The sequence below is a fragment of the Crinia signifera genome, chromosome 3, assembly GCF_055691185.1.
Source record: "Crinia signifera chromosome 3, ASM5569118v1, whole genome shotgun sequence".
Classification (NCBI taxonomy): Eukaryota; Metazoa; Chordata; class Amphibia; order Anura; family Myobatrachidae; genus Crinia; species Crinia signifera.
This window is the reverse complement of record NC_139219.1, coordinates 236,548,438-236,570,534: the sequence shown is the minus strand read 5'-3', so window position 1 is coordinate 236,570,534 and position 22,097 is coordinate 236,548,438. Positions and strand designations below refer to the sequence as shown.

The 22,097-nt window shown below is 44.3% G+C and overlaps 1 protein-coding gene across 5 annotated transcripts in view; it reads right to left on the bottom strand.

Moving 5' to 3' along the window:
• Positions 1–17,460: 17,460 nt before the first annotated feature.
• The window catches only part of PEX5L (peroxisomal biogenesis factor 5 like), a 254,186-nt gene continuing 249,549 nt past the window's right edge, over positions 17,461–22,097 (bottom strand). For all 5 annotated transcript variants that reach the window (XM_083177698.1, XM_083177695.1, XM_083177696.1 and 2 more), the window contains one exon: positions 17,461–21,887. In XM_083177698.1, the coding sequence (XP_083033824.1) occupies positions 21,686–21,887 (202 nt within the window). In that variant the 3' untranslated portion in view covers positions 17,461–21,685. The remainder of the gene's footprint in view (positions 21,888–22,097) is intronic.

Sequence of the window (22,097 nt, the reverse complement as noted above, 5' to 3'; positions counted from 1 at the left end):
CCCCGTGTGTTCACAGCTTTAGGCAGCAAAGGATTAATGAGAGAGTCCTATAATGCATATAAACAGGCAGTGCAAAGTAGCCCTTTGGTGTTTTTAAACATTAGGACCTGTGACCAATGAGAGTGCACTGGAAGACAAGTAAGTGCCTGGTGCTTCAGCCTTACGTATTAGGCCCCATACACACCAGAAAGATCAGGATCGTCTAACGATCGGCTAACGATTTAACGTGCACTTCCCTGGAGCGCTCTCCCGCGGCCTACTCACGATGTGCTAACGATCGTGTTTCTTTTGCAAACGATGTAATTACGATGTAGATACGATACGACGTCGCTCCCGACGGTCGTACGACCATCGGATGTGCGGATCGTGAGTACATCGTGTGTGCACTGGCCATGGTCGTTTATGACATGTAATTAAAGGGGCTGGGCTAGCAGAGGGGGGACAAAGACCAGTAGCCATTTTAAAGGACCTCATTTCTGCTTTGTGACTAGTGAGGCTTGGTGTATACCTGCTGAACGCTGCACATTGTTATTTTGGTCTGCTTTGTTTTTGCCTGGCATTACAAAGTGTGCTTTTATTTTTCCCATTCAGATTTTTGCATTATGGATTCTTTCCAGCAAGAATTCCTGCTTTCCTACGCTGTACTCAGGGTGAGGAGGATGAGGGCCCAGCGTAGGAAGGCTCGGTCCTGCTGGACCAAGCAGTGGCTCCTAGGCCGACAGGCGCGGTCTCATATGCCCCTGTTGATGGAGATTCGCGAGAATAATCCCCAGGATTATAGGAATTTTCTTCGCATGGACGATGAGACCTTCCAGGAGCTGCTGCGTCTTGTCACCCCCCTCATCCAGAAGCAGGATACCAAGTACCGCATGGCTATCCCTGCTGAGGACCGGCTGGTGGTGACCCTCAGGTTTCTGGCAACAGGACGATCGCTGGCGGACCTCAAGTTTGGAGCCATCATCTCCCCGCAAGCTTTGGGCCTGATTATACCGGAGACCTGTAAAGCGATTGTGAAGGTCCTGCAGCATCAGTATTGCAAGGTAAGGAAAAATGCAGCACACAATTGTAGTGAAAACATTATTTTTTTTATTAAAATAATTTAACCGTCAGATTCACAAATACTTATAAATGTATTTTTTCAAGTATAAATATAAAAAGTGCAAAAACAGTAATGCAAATACCCCCCAAAAAAACAACAATTGTAATGGCTTTGGTCTGCCATGAGGTAGAGATCAGTATGCCACATGGTGCTTGTAGCGCAGATAATGCATGTCCCCTCCACCTCACGTGGCGCATAGTGCAGATGCAATAGTCCCGGCCCCATTGATATGCACTATGCGCCACGTGGCCCTGTCCTTTGTCTGCACCACATGTACCATGTGCCATACTGCACATTGAGTACACATAATTTAAAAAAGTGCTTTGTGTTTTTTTTAAATATTGCTATAAAATGTTAATGAAGTTTGCAATGCGGTAAGGGGCGGTATGGCAGACGGCACATGTAGCGCAGACAATGAAAGCACCCTCATGCATGCATGGCACATAGTACAGAAGCATTGGTCCCGGCCCCATTGCTCTGCACTGTGCGCCACAGTAGCATGAAGGTCCTTTCTTTGTCTGCGCAACATGCACCATGTGCCATACTGCCCCATGCATGGACCTATAGCAAAAACACACATAATATATAAAACCTAGGCAAAGTGCCCTAACAAGTATTAACATAAAACCAAACCAATGCCTCATTGCCTTGTGGTATGGAGCAGTATGACAGACGGTGCTTGTAGCGCAGATAATGAAAGGGCCATCAGTATTACCTGTTGCATACCGCAGATGCAATGGTCCCGGCCCCATTGTTCTGCGGTATGCAACAGGTCACCATAGCCATTATCTCCACGACAAGCACCGTGTGCCATACTACTCCATGCCAACTTTGAAATAATTGTATGGAATGTGCTTATAAATCTTGTAAAACCGGTGTTTCGTCTTGGTCCGTGCTGTCACTCAACAATGATGTATACAGGTGACTGTAGCGAGGAGGTGTAGCCGGTTGGGTACAGGATTGCGCACTCGGTGGGGTGGTTTCAGGCAATGAGGCAAGTGCTGGTGAGGGTACGGCACTACTAGTAGATGGCGTCTCCTGCCATGGGAGAAGTCCAACTAATTTGGTTTGAATTGTCAGAAGGCCAAGACGGCCCCTAAACAGGAGTTCGCTAGTGAGACGTTCGAACGCCATCTGTTGTTCCGGATTCAACTTCCGCAAGCCCTCAGCCACGTATTTGCCGAAGGTGTCATACTGGTCAGGGGGCCTACGCAGCACCTGCTCTGCTCGTATAAGTATATCATCATCCGGGTCTGGGTCAGGGACTGTCTTGGTCCTGCGTTTTTTCTTTTTTGAGAATAGTTGTGGCGGGGTGGGGGTTTCTGGCACTCCACAGATTGTTCCAGATGAGTCAATTGCAGGTGGCTCAGGGGTTGGCGATGGGGTTGGGGTAGGGGTTGAGGTGTGGCCAACCTCTTTCTCTGTGCTTGTTGTCTGTTGAAAAGAAAATAACAACAATTAGTTAACATCTCCTTTTCTTTTTTGTTCCAGTTCCCCAACACCGTGCAGGAGTGGCAAAACATCGCTGCTGAATTCGACGAGGCGTGGAACTTCCCTAATTGTGGAGGAGCCATTGATGGGAAACACGTCCGCATTAATCAGCCACCCCACAGTGGTTCCTACTACTTCAACTACAAGGGGTACTTCAGTATTGTGCTGATGGCTGTGGTTAATGCGAACTATGAATTCATCTTTGTGGATGTCGGCAGGAATGGGCGGGCTTCAGATGGTGGAACTTTGAAGGACACAAAGTTCTACCAGAGGCTCGCCTCCAACACCCTGCACTTGCCCACAGTCAAAGAAACGAAGCATGGGCTGAACTTTGTTTTCGTGGCGGACGAGGCATTTGGGCTTCATGAACACATCATGAAGCCCTATGCCAAACGTGGTCTTGACCACGACAAACGGGTCTTCAATTACAGGCTCTCCAGGGCACGGCGGCTTGTGGAAAGTGCATTTGGAATTATGGCTAGTAGATTCCGCATTTTCCACACAGCCATTAACCTGCGGCTGGATAAAATCGACTGGGCCGTCATGGCGTGCTGTGTCCTGCACAATCTACTTCGGCGCAAAGAAAGGTCCCATCGGCCGGCAGGACCAGCACCACAGGAGGACCCAGACGAGCCTAGGGAGGTTGCACCAATCGTGTCCCTGGAGACGCCGGCCCAGCAGTACCGGGGGACAGCAAGAGCCAAACAGGTCAGGGACCAATATAAGGAGTACTTTAATGGCATTGGTGCTGTCCCCTGGCAGGAAGACCACATTTAAAAAATGATGGGACCGCAAAGGAATGCTCTATAGGAGCCTAAAACAAACAAAGGAGGAAGGGGTGTATACACATTGGACCAGTACTTACCGACAACGGCTGGGAACTTTCATCCAGGCCCACAAACACATCGTCTGCCTCACTCTCCACCATTAGGTAGAGTCCCGACCTTGGCACCTCATGGCTCAACGTGAAGGTCAGCAGGTTGTAGTACCATAAAGACGTCTCGTATACATCTGCAGTTCCTGCACCGGACCTTTTGGACGATTGAATTTTCTTGTGTTCTTTAAGGAACACGGTCCTCAAGTTCTGTATTTTTTTTCGGACCCAGTCCGCATCAGCCTCGGGATTGTAGCTCTTGCTGAATTGGGCCAGCTCCTGAAGCGCTTGAGCTCTTTTAATTTTATTGCTGTACTCCTTCGATTTAGTTTTCCAAAGGCAGTCCAGCTCCCTATATTTCTCAAGGAACGCCTCTATAAATTCGTGTTCCTTGGCAAGCGCCTGGGCCATTTCTGTAAAAAATGAATAGATTTTGAAAAAACCTATGTACATACTTTTTGACAAAACAAGTTGTCTTCATATAAACAGTATATGTAAATATGTTTCAATACACTGTATATTATTATTAAGAATACATGTTTGGTTTCAAAATTATTAAACAAATTTTAATAAATATTATTATAATATTTTGTTTACAAAACTTTTTTAAATCCTGGGGGTGGGAGAACATCACCTGCAAAAGGGCAGCTGGGTGGTAACATTATGCTTTGGGTAGTGGGTAGGCCGCAGGGGGGTGGGGTGGCCTGTGGTGGCATACTGTGTAGTGGGTAGGCCGCAGGGGAGCATAGTGGGCTGTGGTGGCATAATGCATCTGGGGCCTTTGCCAATGGTGGGCAGCGGGTACACGGGGGGGGGGGGGTGGACTGCAGTGGCCTGATAGCAATACACATTGGTGGGCAGCGGGTACACGGGGTGGTGGGGTGGACTGCAGTGGCCTGATAGCAATACACATTGGTGGGCAGCGGGTACACGGGGGGGTAGGGTGGACTGCAGTGGCCTGATAGCAATACACATTGGTGGGCAGCGGGTACACAGGGTGGTGGGGTGGACTGCAGTGGCCTGATAGCAATACACATTGGTGGGCAGCGGGTACACGGGGGGGGTAGGGTGGACTGCAGTGGCCTGATATCAAAACACATTGGTGGGCAGCGGGTACACGGGGGGGGTAGGGTGGACTGCAGTGGCCTGATCGCAAAACACATTGGTGGGCAGCGGGTACACGGGGGGTAGGGTGGACTGCAGTGGCCTGATCGCAAAACACATTGGTGGGCAGCGGGTACACGGGGGGGTAGGGTGGACTGCAGTGGCCTGACAAAAACATACCTGCAGTCCGGTGCACGCTGGAGCAGACGTTGTGTGATCTCTGCTGCATCCACGAGGCTCCAATATGGCTGCGGTGGGAGTGTCCTGGATCTCTGGCGTAAACAACCCGGATCGGATGGATGGTCGCGACGACGTAAGCGCACACAATGTGCTAACGATGTGCATAAAATCAGCACACAATCAGCGGTCGGATCGGCTGATTCTGCTGCAGGAGGCAAAATCTCCAATGCGACATACGACGTGCCGGGAGCGCGCATCCAATCGCAAACGACCAGGATCGTGAGTAAAATACAAACGATTGTGCACCAATTCAGGCACAACCGTCGTTACAACCGTCGAAATTTGCCCTAATCGTGCCCTAATCGTTCTGGTGTGTACCAGGCCTTACTGAAATGGATCTTGAAGATGCTGCAGTGCAGACAAGTCCCAGTGTCATTGCAGCAATCTTCCTGTTTATTGATAAAATCAAATAAATAAAATTCAGTTGGAAGCAAAAAAATAAAAATCCTCCTGGAAAAGCCAACGCAGAATGTAAAAGCAAACATTGTTCTAATCATATTGGTGCAAACTCCCCCTAGTCATGAAGAGTTAACACATGGTTCTATTTTTGATCAGCTACCTTTTAGGATATAATTCATTCATTAACAATTTCCTGTCTTTAGAACGTGGCAGAATTGATAGGAATGGGTTACTAACGTTCTAACAAAGCTCTGAGCTGTTAAGGGAATCTGTAGTGCCAGATGATAACACTTCCCGCTCAGCAGAGCCATGGGCTGAGAATCTTGCCTATTCATTACTTTTACATTGTACAAAGTGGGGCTTTTTAAAATGACCATCTGCTACTAGAAGATTGTGGTAAACGCAGTTAGGAGACAAGAGGGATTCAGACAGTAGATCTTTTCAGCAAGTGACATGAATAAAAATATGACTTTCTATCCCCGCTCATATTGTCACCTGTACTTATGAATAGATTGATTTGTAGTGACAAAATAAAATGTGACATCTGTTGGAGTAACAATATCTAGTCCATTTATCTCCCAGCCAAGTAACTCTCCAAATATAGACATATACTTTATATGGTGTGAAACTAGATTCTGTTCCTGCAGCGCAGATTAACTGTATTCAATTGCATGAGATTACAACCCATTAAATACGATCTAATATGGAAGACGAAAGTGGTTGCGACTCCATCAAGATCACTTGCACTCACAAGCAATCTGTCATAGACTTGTGGCCAGGGGCAGGGGCGTAACTAGATATTTTGTAGGTCCCATAGAAAAAGTTTGCAAGCCCTCCCCCCCATTTAGCAACTGATGGTGATAAAAGTATGTAAAACTTACTACTTAGACAGAAAAGATGGGCCCCCTTCAGCTCTGGGCCCCAGAGGCTGGTTTCACACACTCCGGCTCCTGCCGGACGGTGAAATCCCGCACGGCCAGGGAGCCGTGCCGCACACATTAGTTGTGAATGGACACTATTGTGTCCATTCACACGGGACGGCCACGACCCGGCCGCACGGTTGCAGCCGGATCCCGCCACTGGAAAGGACGGCTGCCGGGCTGTGGCCATCCCTTCCATGATAAACTATTGTGTGCTGCACGGCTACCTGGCCGTACAGGTTTTCGCCGTCCGGCAGGAGCCGGAGTGTGTGAAACCAGCCATAGCAGCTGCATCCCTTGCACCTATGGTTGTTACGCCCTTGGCCAGGGACTTAGCATTTGTTACTAGCATGTGTCTATGTATCATTGCATGGATGATATCAGTGTGCAGGATTGACCTAGTGGAAGGAAATTTGTCAAATCTAAAGCTACTCACATGGAAGAAACAGGTTGGGCAATTATTTAAAACCAAGAGCAAGGTCTACCCAACTGTGAAATATCTTTTGCTAATATAGAGAGGTCATATAAAGACTTTTCTGCAGACATGATAGCAATGGGTGGAGATTACTCAAGTTAAATAACCTACTTCATAAAAACAAAACCAATAACTACTGAGGTTGTTTAAAGTTTGCAGTCTGTAATACCATGTCAAAAGCCTGTTTATGAAGCCTCTAGAAGAAAAACCTCAATTCACAACCTGGAAACGTTTTAAGTCAGTCAAAGTGATGATAATGTCACACAACAAGCTGGGACCCTTACAACATAAGAAACCATAATTCTGGAAGTTACTATGGCAAGTCATGATGTTTGTGGCAGAAGAGACAAAATAATCGGCAACTTTAATTGAAGCATCTTTTGAAAAAAAAAAAAATCCATTGTCATTATGTGGCAAACTAGTGGGCAACTAGTGACCATTATTTTATTATTCATAGTTTCTTATATAGCGCAGCATATTCTGTTGCGCTTTACAATTGGAAACAACAGTGATTAAACAAACTGGGTAGAAACAAACCGAGGTACTTGTGAGTTATCCGGACGCCCGATTTCAAAATCGGGTCGGATCGGGCACATCGCATCGCATCGCATGCGACCATCGGATGCGATGCGATGCGATGCGATGCGATGACCCGATTTTTCCATAGGAATCAATGTTAAAATGGACTGAGTCCATTTTAACATGGAATTCAATGGGAAAAAGGGGTCCTTTTCATACCCCTACTATCCAAGTGAGCCACCGAGCCCGAAGCGTGGCGAGCGTAGCGAGCCCCGCGAGGGGACACGGAATACCGTCCCCTCGCGGGGCTCGCTTCGCTCGCCACGCTTCGGGCTCGGTGGCTCGCTACGCTCGCCACAGGTTTATATCCAACTCCATGCCCACTTGGATAGTAGGGGTATGAAAAGGACCCCTTTTTCCATAGGAATCATTTTAACATTGATTCCTATGGAAAAATCGGGTCATCGCATCCGATGGTCGCATGCGATGCGATGCGATGCGATGCGATATCGCATCGCATCGCATCTGATTGTATGCCTTAACTTAAGGCATACAATCAAAAAATCGGGCGTCCAGATAACTCACAAGTACCCAAACCGATATAGAGGTAGGAAGGCCCTGTTTGCAAGCTTACAATCTATAGTGACCATGATAACTAATCTACCAGTTGCAGGGTGGGTAAAGACTTGAGGGCTATTTGTATGTACTTATAGCACTAACTACAAACCCATATTACATGGAATGGTAGCATGCAAGAAGGGTAGTCATGGAAGGTCCAGAGCAAACTTGCAGGACTTGTAAACTTTAAATCAATGTTTCCAGGGGTACCAGTACTGCTTGTATTCAAGAGGAATTTATCAATCTTCCCTAACAATGGAGAAGTTACCATTAACAACCTATACCTACCATTTGTACATCAGAATCAGAATCAAATTTATTGGCCATATATACTCGCATATACTAGCAATTTTTTTGTGGATAGCGGTGCAGCTTCAGCAAGGGTACACAAGAGAAGGTGTGACATACAGTACAAGAAACATTACATTAACATTACATTACGTTTTAACGGTAAGCATAGATGGACAATATACATACTATGATCACTTTATGTATTACGCAAGCATAGTTTGACAAATTGAGAATTGGGATCAGCAGTAGTTTGTAGTAAACTGTTGAATTGGCAGATAGCTATCGCAAAGAAGTTTATGTCTGCTCTTAAATGCTGCCAGAGGTCCAAAATTACGCAGAGCTGGGAGATCCGCATCAGATTATGGGCCAAAGTGCCTGAGTGGTTTGACGTATCACTGGGCTTGCCACTGACTACGTACTCATCCAGAGTAAATCATTTTATTGATTTCTAATTTTAGGTTTGAGCAATGATGACCAGGGTAGACTCAACACATGTACTTTCTGTAACTCTGATGTATGCCTATCATAACCAATGCGAGGCAAAATTCTCAATCATTAAATCTAATTGTTTGGCGATATCTTCCCCATTACAGATGATTCTCGCAACCCTCATCTGAGAAAGGGGCAAACCCTTTTTTAGGGCCGGTGGATAATAACAAGTTTACGTCAAGAATGTATTCCTATCCACACCTTTGGAAATAACATTAGTGGAAATCACCCAATCACGAATGGATACTACCACATCTAAAAAATGGGCAACATCAGGACTGCTAGTATACGTATATTTGATAAAGGCATTAGTGGAGTTAACCCTGGTCATCAAAGCTTCAAATAAATCCACACCACCCGTCCAGAAACAAAAATGTTGTCTATATATCAGGTGTAAAGTAAAAGATGTTGGCTCAATTCTGGACAATTAAGAAACGCAACCTCCTCCTGCTTGAACATTATTATTATAATTTTATTTATAAGGCGCCACAAGTGTTTCACAGCGCCGTACAAAGAAACAGTACAGGGAGACAAACTTGGCATAACATTGAATAAATAACAAAAATAAAGTACAAATAAAACACGCCACAGTTCAATACACATTGCAGCTTAAATATAAGTAGTGAGGACTCAAACATACTATAAGAGGCTTGAGGCCAATGATGGAGATGAGTATGTGGACGAAGATGGTCACTGAGTGTTTGAGTATAGGAGAGCTGTGAGTAAAATGTGAAGAGAAGAGGGCTTGACAACAGGAGGGAAGAGGGCCCTGCTTGGAGGAGCTTACAATCTAGTAGGAAGGGGAGACAGACAGATTACAAGAGGTGCAAGCAAGTGGGTGGCGGCTAGATAGCAGAATGTAAACACGCAAGGGGTCGGACAACCAGCTAGTTTATGCAGGACTAGTTTATGCAGTGGAAGGGTACGCTTTGATGAATAGGTGAGTTTTCAGTGCCCATTTGAAGCTTTGCAAGGTCGGGGAGAGTCTAATGGAGCGAGGGAGTGCGTTCCACTGAAGGGGTGCAGCACAGGCAAAGTCCTGTACTCTAGCGTGGGAAGCAGTGATAAGGGTGGAGGAGAGACCGACAGTCGTCGGCCGACCATAGAGGGCGGGAGGGTGTATGAATGGAGATGAGGTTAGAGATATATGGAGCAATGGAATTATAGATGGTCCTGTATGTGAGTGTGAGGTGTTTGAAGAGGATTCTGTAGGGGAATGGAAGCCAGTGCAGATTTTGTTGAAGGGGAGTGGCAGAATTAGAGCGGCAGGAGAGGAAGATAAGCCTGGCTGCAGAGTTGAGGACAGATTGGAGGGGAGCCAGTTGAGATCGAGTGAGGCCAGTGAGGAGAATATTGTAGATATTAGCCGTGAACATGTAGATATTAGCATAACAAATGGCCACAGCCGACCCCATGGCGCAGCCCGTCAACTGCAGGTAGAAGCTGCTATCAAACAAGAAGAAGTTGCGTTCCAACGTGAGTCTTAACAATAGCACGAAAAGATCATTATCAAATAAATCAGTGGGAAAAAATTGTTCTTAAAAGCCAAGCATAGCATGTAGGCCACCATCATGCGGTATGGAAGTCTACAAACTGCACACATCCATACAACACATGATGGTGCCAGTGAGGATCCTCTCAAATCCCAGTAGCAGCTTAAGAAAGCTTTTGGCATCCTTGAGAAATATCGGCTTATGAGCTAATAGTGGCTGAAGTATAGATTCCAGGAGAAAATAAATCATACTCACATTCCATCCGGTGTAGATCATGTCCTCTTCGATCCATGTAGCATGCAGGCATTAAAACAAATAAATGGAGTACCTGGCTCCAACAGACTGAGGAGCCAATTCCAAAATTGTTAATTATCAACACTGTACTGACCCCATTGAGTGCTCATATGCAACCTTACCACTCCTTGTTCACATGACAGTAAAGGTGTGTACACACTGGCTGATATTTCGGCTGTTTTTATTAAATGGCCGATATATCAATGCACCATCGGTCAGTGTGTATGAGCGAGAAATCTGAGAACAGCATAATTCACAGATATATTGCGTTGGCTGTGCAACAAAACCAATGCCCTATATATATATATCTAAAGGTACATCGTTGCACCGTTCTGCATGGCCGGGAGCCGCCGGTGATTGTCAGCTCAATGGGCGTGTGCATGCAAATGCGCCATACCCATTTGTTATGTCAGTCCTGGAAGATCGCATAGCATGTATGGAGAACAAGCTGCTCGATTCATCTGTAGATATCTCTACCAGTGTGTTCCCAGCTTACACTTAAAGAGTTAAGGTGCCCACACACTAGAAAGATCTGCACATAAATTTGCCTTGAAATCTTTTGTCCTTCCTGGACAAAAGATTTCAGGCAAGTGCACATCTTTACTAAAAATGTATCTTAAGATCCGATGTGCGTTCCTATGGATCTTTAGCCAAATCTGATTTTTCTTGCAGCATGTAAGATCAAAAGATTTAGCAAAAGATCATCCACACATCCGAGCGAGATCGGCTGATTTGTGAAATTTTGCGGCAAAAGTTGGCCAATCGATCCAAATCTGCAAAAAACTAATTCTATTGTGTGGGCACCTTTATGCTAGGTACAGTATGATCATGATTGTGAGCAGTTTGTGGGAAAACCATACGATGGTCGCACGATCTGCTGGAGCACACGATCTGCTCACGATCTACATCTGATTCAGATCTTTACTCAGTTAAAGGGGTCGTTTTCAAATCCTGATTGCTGATAACTATTTGTAGACATGACAAAGTTCTTTTCACTTATTTGGTACAGTTAAACTTGTATTTCCTCCTGTTCTATGTACTGTCACCAACCTCCCTCCATGGTACTTTTATGTTCTCACTTTCATTACTTATTTATTTGAAGCTGTCAACATCCTGCTGTGTAATTTCCTGCTAACACTGACATACTGCACCTTTTTGCACATCAGCTTATTTTATTTTTTGCACATTATGGTTAGTTAAACAGTGCTAATGTGACTTCAGGAGTGAAAGGTAAATAAATCATTGATTACAACAGCATCAGCCGTGCTTTTCATCCCAGTTTCACATCAAAAGTGACTTTAACTTGGGTAAATCAATCATTAGACTGAACTTAGAGATAGACATCTTTGAAGACATGATTACAGTGTAGAATGCAGGTAGTATGTATCTCTATGTAATACAGTACAGGAACAATGAAGTACAGAAAAGCTTTTCGATCTGTATTACCTTATCAGGCAGACACAGCAGGTAAAATTGTTTGTTCATTAGCTGTGTTCTCATATAGTAGTAATGGAAAACTTTTACATTTTTCCATCTGTTGCTGTGAAGCAGAAATACTAATAACAAACTACAGATTGAGCCCCTGCCATCTTTGCCCGACGCTCCCGCCAGAATGCCCCCTCTGGAGAACACAGGTGAACAGGGACTCCATTGAACTGGGACGTGTGTGCGTCTCACGCGCACGCACGTCCTAATCTCGGCGGCTGGGCAGCGGCCCCCTGCCCATCTCCGCTTCCGGGAGATGGGCAGGGTCATGTATTTTGGATTTGTCAAATGTATTTATTTATTTGATTGTTGTAGACCTCGGGTTTTTAAATGTATATAATGTAAGGAACGCTACACTCCCAGAAGGCTTTGTGAGTGGGAGGAGTAGAGGCATACACGGTATATAAACTAGGGATGTGCACCGGACACTTTTCTTGTTTTGGGTTCTGATTACCTTCAGGTTTTGGGTTCTAATGGGTTTTGCCAAAACCCCCCCTAAACGTTTTGGGTTCTGATTTTTTTTTTTTAAAGCATAAAAACTGCTAAAATTGCAGAATTTTTTATTTTTTTTTGCTGCTACGCTATTATTAACCTCAATAACATTAATTTCCACTCATTTACAGTCTATTCTGAACACCTCACACCTCACAATATTGTTTTTAGGGCAAAAGGTTGCACTGGATAACTATGCTAAGCCATACAAGCACATGGCTCATGTATGAGTGGCACTGCAGCGGCAGACAGGATTGCAGTTTAAAAAAACTATGCCCCAAAAAGACCCCTATCTGGCTTGATCGTGCACTGTTTACCATGTGCAGCCAAGGAGCGGTGGGCGTTTGTGCAGCACAGAGTTTGTCTGCAAGTCTGTAACTGTTTTTCGATCAGTTTAACATCCAACAAGACCCCTATCTGGCTTGATTGTGTGATTATGATTATTATTAATTAATTTAATCTGATTGTTTAATTTTGTGATTATTATTAATTTATTACCAGTTGTCTCTTAAATCATTGCCTAATGGGTGGAGGGGAGGGGGCTAATCTATTACAAGGTGGCAGATGGAAGAGTTCCTCCACCTCTCTAGGACCCCTGGGACCGGTGTCTTACTACCTAACCATACATGTACGGGTAAGCAGCCAACAAGACCCCTATTTGGGATGTGAGGGCTATCTGGCTGCGACTTCTGTTACTCAATTGATCGCTAGAGTGGATTCAGCTATCTGCCTCACTATGCGTATGTTCCCTTTCCTCACTGCTTCACATGCATCCCTCCCAAAGCTGCACGCTTGGTCGATTTGGATGTTCTTTGCCGATAGAGAAGTACTGATCTTCGCTCAAGGTTTAATGAGCAGGACCACTTTTACCCCTGCGTTGGAGCTGTATACCATTTCTTACGGGTGGATTCCTTCCTAATCGTATCTGGCTTAATAGTGTTTACGATGTGCAGCCGAGGGGCAGTGGGTGATTCGTGCAGCAATCAATTATTCTCAGCAGTGGGATTGGTCAGCTCTGTGATTGATTATAATTTTTTACATTTATTACCACTGTCAAGAAGAATGCAAACAGTTGTATGCATTGAAAGACAAGTCCAGTTACCCCATTAATGACTGTAGGAAGTGTGATTAATGAATGGCGATGCAAGATGGAATTGTCCGTGGGCCCTCCCACCCACCCTTATGTTGCGAAAATAGGACATGCACACTTTAACAAACCAAACTTTTCAGCGACAGGGCCTACATAACTGTGGCTGAAATGATTGATTTGTTTGGGCCCCCACACCAAAAAAAAAATCATAATATCTCCCTGTATAAATGGTTCTACAGCGACAATATGTCATTGTCACTCGTCATCCTCCTCCTCCTCCTCTGATTCCTCACCCCCTTCAGTGTGTACTTCCTCATCCTCACAGATTATCAATTTGTCCCCGCTGGACTCCACAATCACAGGTCCCGTTATAATCTCTGGAGGCAATTCCTGGTCTTTTTTGAATAATTGATAATTCATTTTTATAAACATCATCTTCTCCACATTTTGCGGAAGCAACCTCCTTCTCGGCTAACTGACCAGGTTCCCCACTGCACTAAAAACTCTTTCGGAGTACACACTGGAGGGGGGACAACTCAGGTAAAATGGAGCCAGTTTGTACAGGGCTTCCAAACTGCCTTTTTTTCCTGCCAGTACAGGTAAGGACAGTCTGACATGTCTACTTGGATGCTGTCACCAAAGTAATCCTCCACCATTTTTTCAATGGTGACAGCATCCAATGCACCGACAGTAGACATGTCAGCAATCGTTGGCAGGTGCTTGAGTCCGGACCAAATGTCAAAACTACCTCCTGCCTGCCCTGCATCCCCGCCAACGGTTTGTGTCGGAAATCGCAGCTGTTTCCTCACAGGCACAGGTGTGGGAGAGAATGAATGAGGAGCACGGTCCCCTTCAGATGACAATCTCCTGACCAGCAGGTCTTTGCACCTTTGTAGACTTGTGTCCGCCGGAAACAGAGACACAACATACGCTTTAAACCGAGGATCGAGCACGGTGGCCAGAACGTATTCCTCTGACTTTAACAGACTGACCATCCTGGCAAAGCGTATGGAGGGCTTCATCCACAAGAGCGACATGCTTTTCGGAATCGCTACGCTTTAGCTCCTCCTTCACTTTCTCCAACTGCTTCTGCAACAGCCTGATCAAGGGAATCACCTCACTCAAGCTGGCAGTGTCGGAACTGACTTCACGTGTTGCTAGTTCAAATGGCTGGAGAACCTTGCACAACACAGAAATCAGCCTCCACTGCGCTTGAGTCAGGTGCAGGCCCGCTCCTCTGCCTATGTCGTAGGTGGGCGCGTAGGCTTAAATGGCCTTTTGCTGCTCCTCCATCCTCTGCAGCATCGCGTCACCACCTCTTGTTTAAGCAGATGGCAGGGCAGGTTGAGGAGTTTTTGCTGACGCTCCAGCCTTTGGCAGGCAGTGGCAGAATGCCGAAAGTGTCTGCAAATTTTGCGCGCCACCGCAAGCATCTCCTGTCACTTCTGATGAAATGCTCCACCGCCAAATTTATTGTGTGGGCAAAACATGGCACGTGCTGGAAATTGTCCATGTTTAATGCCCGCATAATGTTACTGGCGTTGTCCGACACCACAAATCCCCAGGAGAGTCTAAGGGGGGTAAGCCACTGGGAGATGATTTCCCTCAGTTTCTATAAGAGGTTGTCGACATTGTGCCTCTTCCTGAAACCAGTGATACACAGCGTAGCCTGCCTTGGAAGATGCTGGTGTGCAGGAGAAGGCGATGGACCTACCCAGTGGGCTGTCACAGTCATATATTCCTTAGTTTGCCCTGATCCACTTGTCCACATGTCTGTAGTTAAGTGGATAGTGGGTACAGCCGCATTTTTCAGGGCACTGAGGACACTTTTTCTGCCATCCCTGTACATTGCGGTACGCCTACCTAGTGAAGTGGAATCTAGATGGGATTTGGTACTGGGGACACAATACCTCCGTCAACCTTCTAAAACCCACTCCACTGATGTGCAGCGGGTCCTCCCTCCCTCCCTGGACCCATACCCGGCGCCGCTTAGTCCTCCCTGCACCCGGAAGAGGTGCAGGGGGAAGGAGATCACTGGTCCGGGCAGCATCATATCATACCTTGAGACATTTATTTGTGGACACATAAAAGACACAAAACAATAGTCCTTTATTCCTAATGTCATTTAATTGTGCATTATGTTTATATATACAATAAATACATTATAATGCATGCTTTTGGTTAATAGATTGAAAATAAATACATAAATGCTAAATTCATGCAACATGGCATTACCTGAGGTTATTATATTTTGATTTAAAAAACGGTCCTTTATACAGATCGAATGCCTTTGACCATCATAGTAGTCACACTTTAAAAATATAGATTTATCTTTCTAGTTTCTTGGCATTATAAATACCATATTGCATGGATTGCTAGAATTGTCAGCTTAGAAAAGTAGGGAGAGAATATGATGAAGAAATCCTATCTCAGATCGTGTTTACAGCTTGGTACGGGTGTTGAATGGGTTGAGAATGTGGCACTGAATGCCCCACTGTTCTTTCACTCAGGAAAAATATCAAAACGTATGCCCTGTTGGGCTAAATATATCATCTCTGCTGAAGTGCCAGCAAAACCAACGCATTTCTGTTGCACAGTGGTTAGACATCGCTAAGTGCTCTGAAATCATGGCTTTCACACTGGTGACTTCCAGAACATTGCAGCTTGTGTTATATATAATTATATTTGTGAACATGTCATGGGTTTTAACCTTAACAGTGGTGGGGGGTATTTATATAACAGTAAGGCCACAAGTTTAGTTTCATTTACTACTGTTTAGATTTGGTCGGAGGGATGATCACACTGGCAGTGAAATATTGGTAATGTTAATGTACATTGATCTCTGTTTTCCCTGGCTGGCCCTATAAGGTATTGAACTAATTGGAATGTATTAAGGGGCCATCTTGTGCTTTTGTATATGATGCATACAAAATGCACTCAGCAATTCTAACAAAGTATTAACATACCACTGATTATCTGTTATATCCACTAGATGACTTTGTTTTTAAAACAGGCAGTTGCAGTAGCCAAATTGATATGTTATCTTCTCTTCCCCCCTAAACACACACACAACGCGCACACACACACACACACACACACACAAAACAACTATGCATCATGCCCCTTACAACTGCTGGGAACTGGAACTTTTTATGTCACTTTAAAGGTGCATACACACAGTGTACGCACTGCGGTGATTGCTAAAATCGCTGGACTGAAAATTGGTCAATGCATACACACAGAGCGATTTTCCCCCTGCACAGTGATTTTCGCCGCTGAGGACGCTATGGAAAGCTGTTCAGTCCACTGGTAATACCAGCAGATGAATGGCAACTGATGGCGATGGTGCGGGAGCGCACATCATTGCTCACTGCTCATCGCCAGTGTGGCAAGCGCAGCAAGGGGCTTCTTTGCGCTTGCCCTGCTGTCGGAGTACCGGCAGTTGGGACTTCAACATCGATCTAATGGCCATTGGAATCCCAACTGTCGAACCCCCATATCACACCCGCATGGCTGTGAGGCAGCAAATCAATGCACAGCTTCTGCCTCTGTCTCTCTCCTTATTTTGGGGCTCATATACATTTGGACACATTTTATGTAAAACACCTGGTGGTGTAACTTGTGTCTGACAACAAGAAGCGATATACGTGACTGCAGCTAAAGCTGCTTCAAGATGTAACAGTAAAATATTTACTTGGCTTTGCCAGAAGTTACATTAGCATTGAGATGATAAAGTCATTAATACTGTACTGCCAAATTGGAACGCAATATATAATACTGTAATGTAAAGTGTAATATATATCACTTAGACTAGAATCTGGACAGTCTTATTAACAAATGTGAAAAATGTTGTTACCATGTAAAATAAAAATTCAGAAACAGAGGCAGAACTCTGGGAAGGCAATGGAGTCATCTACCGCTGGGCTCTGGCTCCCAAGGGAGCACCTCTCCTCCCCATGTTATTTAAAAGCCAATGTATTGCTTCCGTGGCTGAGTTCTGAAAAATATATGTGTTCTCTAGGTCTCTATCTATATGTATTAAAAGAAATATATATTTTATATAACGTTATATAGGGTTGTGTGTGTGTGTGTGTGTTTGGGGGGGGGGGGGGGCAACAATATATATTTTGCCTCCGGGTAACTGGAACGAAATTACGCCACTGTTCAGAAATAATTACTTAAGAGGAACGGAGTGCCTGCATAGGCATGTAGAGGGTTAAACATCCCTCAGCTGCGTGTCATACAGACATGTGACTCTGGGATCCTATGGGAAAGGGAGGTTTGGCCAGAGGAAAAGGGAATATAGGAGCAGGAAGGGGAGGAGGCTTCCTCTTCTTCCTGCGGAATTTCCCGCCCGCCCTCCCTGTTGGGTTTTGGGTGGAGGTAGTGGTTTGTTTTTAATCGCGTTAGCTGATAGGCGGGAAAGAACGGCAGTTTTTGAATAAATTAGTTAGATATCAGTTATTGAGTTTACGTACATGGCTTGTTTTCGGTGCACTCACCTCTCATTGATTTAGGCCTGTTGCTGTAACACCCGTGTCGGGGTCAGCGACCTCACCCGGAGGGGTGGGTAGTCAAGGGGACAAGGTTGAGTTGGATACCGCTTGTTATGAGTTTAGGCCAGTTACGTTGGTAGTTGGGGTGGAGTTTAGTTAAAAGCCGTTCTTTCTTGGCCACCATTAATTAATCAATTAATAAAACAATAAAAATTAATTAAAAATCTACAAAAATAAATCAGTTAACAAGTTCTGCCAAACCTAAGTCTCCGAGTCATTATTTCAGGTATTATATTAAGGAAATGTTTAAATGTTAAGGGGATACATGTTGGAAAAGGACATGTAAGATGATGGGATGTTTATAAAAAAGCAAATTACATTCAATTAAATATGAGCATCTTGTCTTTCAGATTAAAATATAAATGTTCTTACTTGTATTTGGACAGCAGCAGAAATCAGTTATGTAATGTGATTATATGGCGATAACTCCATATAACAAAACAGCCTAAATAATCATTTACTATCAATGAGAGAGGTCCAGATGCAAATCATCACTCAGAAATGGGTGGCGGCCCTCGTAAAAATCATCTGGGCATATTTTGCACCAGGGACAAGTACAGAATCAGCAAGAGTTAAGGTGCCCACACACCTATGCGACTTCTCGGAGGGAACAGTTGCATAAGAATTGCCTTCCCGGACGGCAGGCTTGCATGCAAATAAATCGCATGCTGTCCTTTTGCATCCGATATATCGCATGCAACCCTATTGATTGTGCAATGGTCCGAACTCCGCGACACACATGCGAATTGACACTTTTCATCTGATTTTTCGTCCTGATCCGTCGAACTTGGATGAAAAGAGGCCAAATCGCTATAGTGTGCGGGCACCTTTAGACCTTGTTTGGTAGTGTTTATGTAAAGAGACCATTACTGTAGTCTGTAAGCACCGGCAGTCCCCCACTACCCCTGTTCCCAGAGATGGAATGAGGCAGCCAGACCCAGGTCCCAGCACCTGCACAATGGATCTGGCAAGCATAGGGACCAGCGTGTGCGCAGGAATGGGACGCGTCAGCTAGTGAGATGGTCGCGCATCCCCCAGCTCTGCCAGAAACTGCAATATGGTAAGCTGGCTTCGCGGCTCCTTCTGTGTAGGAAGACACTGCCTGTCACAGTCACGAACTGCATCTGGCTCACATGCACTGAGCTGGGTGGAGTATTTTACCTGGAGGGCTACAATCTTGCAGCCCATAGGCAACATCCACCACTGGTCCTAAGTGTAAGATGTAACCATATTTGCATATGGAAGCAAGTTTACACATGCAGTACAGAGTAGGGAGACCATTCCAGGAGTATTGGCCTCCAGACGCCATGCCAGGAACTGCTGTGCAGCAGTCCTTAAACAGACGGACCTTTTGCAGCTGAAGTATGACTTTTATCTTCATGGTGCACATCTACACAATCTGCACACTGGGCAGCATCTGGCAGGCATAAATAAGTAAAACGTGCATTTGCAAATTGATCATGAAATTTGGGCCTAAATTCTGGGATCCCGCCGATCATGGGATTGGCATTCCTAGTACAGAGATGCTTATTTCATGCAATCATCCTGAGCCTGTATGCATACCTCCAAACATGACCGTCACCAGGAGGGACACAATGCTCTGCTCCTGGAATTCCCTCTTAATGTATGATTGCCATCACCTGTGGTGAAACACCTTTCTTATCAATTACCCAGCTCCCCGCAGGTGATGGCAATCATACATTACCAGGGAATTCCAGGAGCAGAGCATTGTGTCCCTCTTGGAGAGGGTCATGTTGGGATGTGTGCTGTATGTACAACAGCAAAAAAAAGAGAGAGACACAGGGCAGTTGCCATCATCTTGATGTTTGATTGGAAAAGCTGGTTACATAGGTATATTTAGCTAAAACATTATTATCTACATGAATCAGTCCTTTTAAAAATAGCACAGCAATCAAATTAAGGGTTGTTTTTAGAAAAGGCACTGCAATCATAGCTTCACTGCAACCAGGAAGAAGCTAATCAAAATGAGGCTAGAGAGAGAGAGAGAGAGAGAGAGAGAACCCAGTAATATCTGTATGACACATTATTCCAGTTATTGATTACAACATGTATCTATAAAGACATTAGATTTGATTTGATCAATAAGGGCCATATAGATGATCCCTGTTTATGCTGCTACATAAGATAGAACCAGAACATGCCAATATTACCTCACCCAGGATATAAATGCTTTTGACTAAATCTGCTCTGACAAGCCAATGTTAATGGCACCCTCCATTCAAGGGACTGTGTAAATATTAATACTGCCTCAACATGGTTGGTGTTCCCTTTGCAATAAAACAAAAAGAATATGAATTTTTTTTTTGTAAGTTCTGTTTTTTTTTGGCAGTGTTCATATGAACTATGACTTGCATAAGCCTGACTATCATAGACATAGTTACTGTATATCATAGTATTACAAATCTATGGGTTTAGTACATTTCATTTTCCACTTCTTACGCATCGTAGTGTCTACATGAGAACAACCTGTGGATGCCCTGCTCCTCCCTGGCTGGCAGGGTATATTGGTCTTGTAATTCTATCACAATTGCAGGGCCACAGAGTTCTTGTCTATCATAGATCTACAGTACGCCATCATCTATATCACAGGTTCTCACAGTCGGACCTCAGGACCCCACACAGTGCATGTTTTGCAGATCTCCTCATAGAGTCAAGTGAAGTCATTAGCTCCACCTGTGTATCTTTTAGAATGTGTCAGTCAGTAATGAGTGCACCTGTCGGGTGACCTGGAAAAAGTGAACTGAGTGGGTCCTGAGGACCGAGTTTGAGAACCACTGATCTATATAATCTTTTCTGGTTATTTCCTCCTAAAACACAATTTAAGAGTACACAATATTAATAAACTAACAAAATACTAAATATCAAAGTAATATATATTTGGTCCTATCTGCCCTTGTGGCCAGATTGTTCAATCCTTTAATGCTACTAACGCAAACACATTGCATAATTAAACAATATACTAAAGTGCAAATGTATCATCACAAGCAGGCGTGTCATAGCCTCAGTCAGTGCAACTTTCTGTTTGTATAGATAAAAATCCACATCAGATTTGGCAGTTGGCTATACCTGCGGACAATACAGCGGATATATTGGTTAGCAAAGGCAATTGGAGTTGTTCTGACAGTACTGTCTTGGTCACACTTCATTGCTGTGGGATTTATTGTGAAGTGTGTTGTATCCGGTATATGTTGTATTCCTGGAAGGTGCCGGTATGTTTATACTCCAGCATACAGTACTAATAATACTACTCCATATCTACTAACATGATTAAAGGCCATACAGACTGCGAACGATATATAAGTCCTCATGCACTGATCAGGAGTTCTTCTATAAACCGCAGGTGGTCGCAGTGCTAGTTGGTGTATAAAACATCTTTCAATGTGAAGATCTGGTGAAATATGATCCATGTCCACCAAACACCTGTACTAGACGTCTTTATCAAATGCCTGAAAGTACTCCCGTACTTCAGTCTTGTTTACTAGTATAAGAACATTTCTAGGTAAATATTTAATATTGGAAATATTTTTGAATGTTTTATAAAATCTTCTTTATCTACATTTCCTCATTTTTTTTGTGCTTTTCGTGTCAGATATAACCCAGCAAGGTTCGGGCAAAAAAATAAAATAAAAAATGCCAAGTTATCATCTGGTAATGGAAGTACTGAATATCATGCCCATCCGCAGCGAACACTATGTACTTTGTAAAAATGTTTTTGAGGTCCAGATATTTCTTTTATCATTCTATATTGAAAGCTCGTAAGAGGACATCCAGGTCTCCTACGTTGGCAGCGTGAAAGAGTTCTGGTTGGTCCATCATTGACAGAGCTATTCTGAGTGCCGACCAGATGTTGCCTGAGTTTACCGGATGTTGGACTTGCTGCTGAGTCCTACTTTTCCTCTGCAGACCTAGAGCTGTAAGGAAGTTGCTAACCGCCTCCCTAGAAAGCAAGCATATCAAATATAAAGCATGTAGCTAGAGCATCATGGTAAAAATAACATCATGTTTATTATGTGATAACTCTACAAACCATATACTAGACTAAAAAATTATTATATTAGTAGCAACTCATATAAAAGTTAGTTTGATTCAAAAATGATTTATCTAGCTTCCCAGATGTCAGGAATCTTCGGATAGACTTTTTAATTTA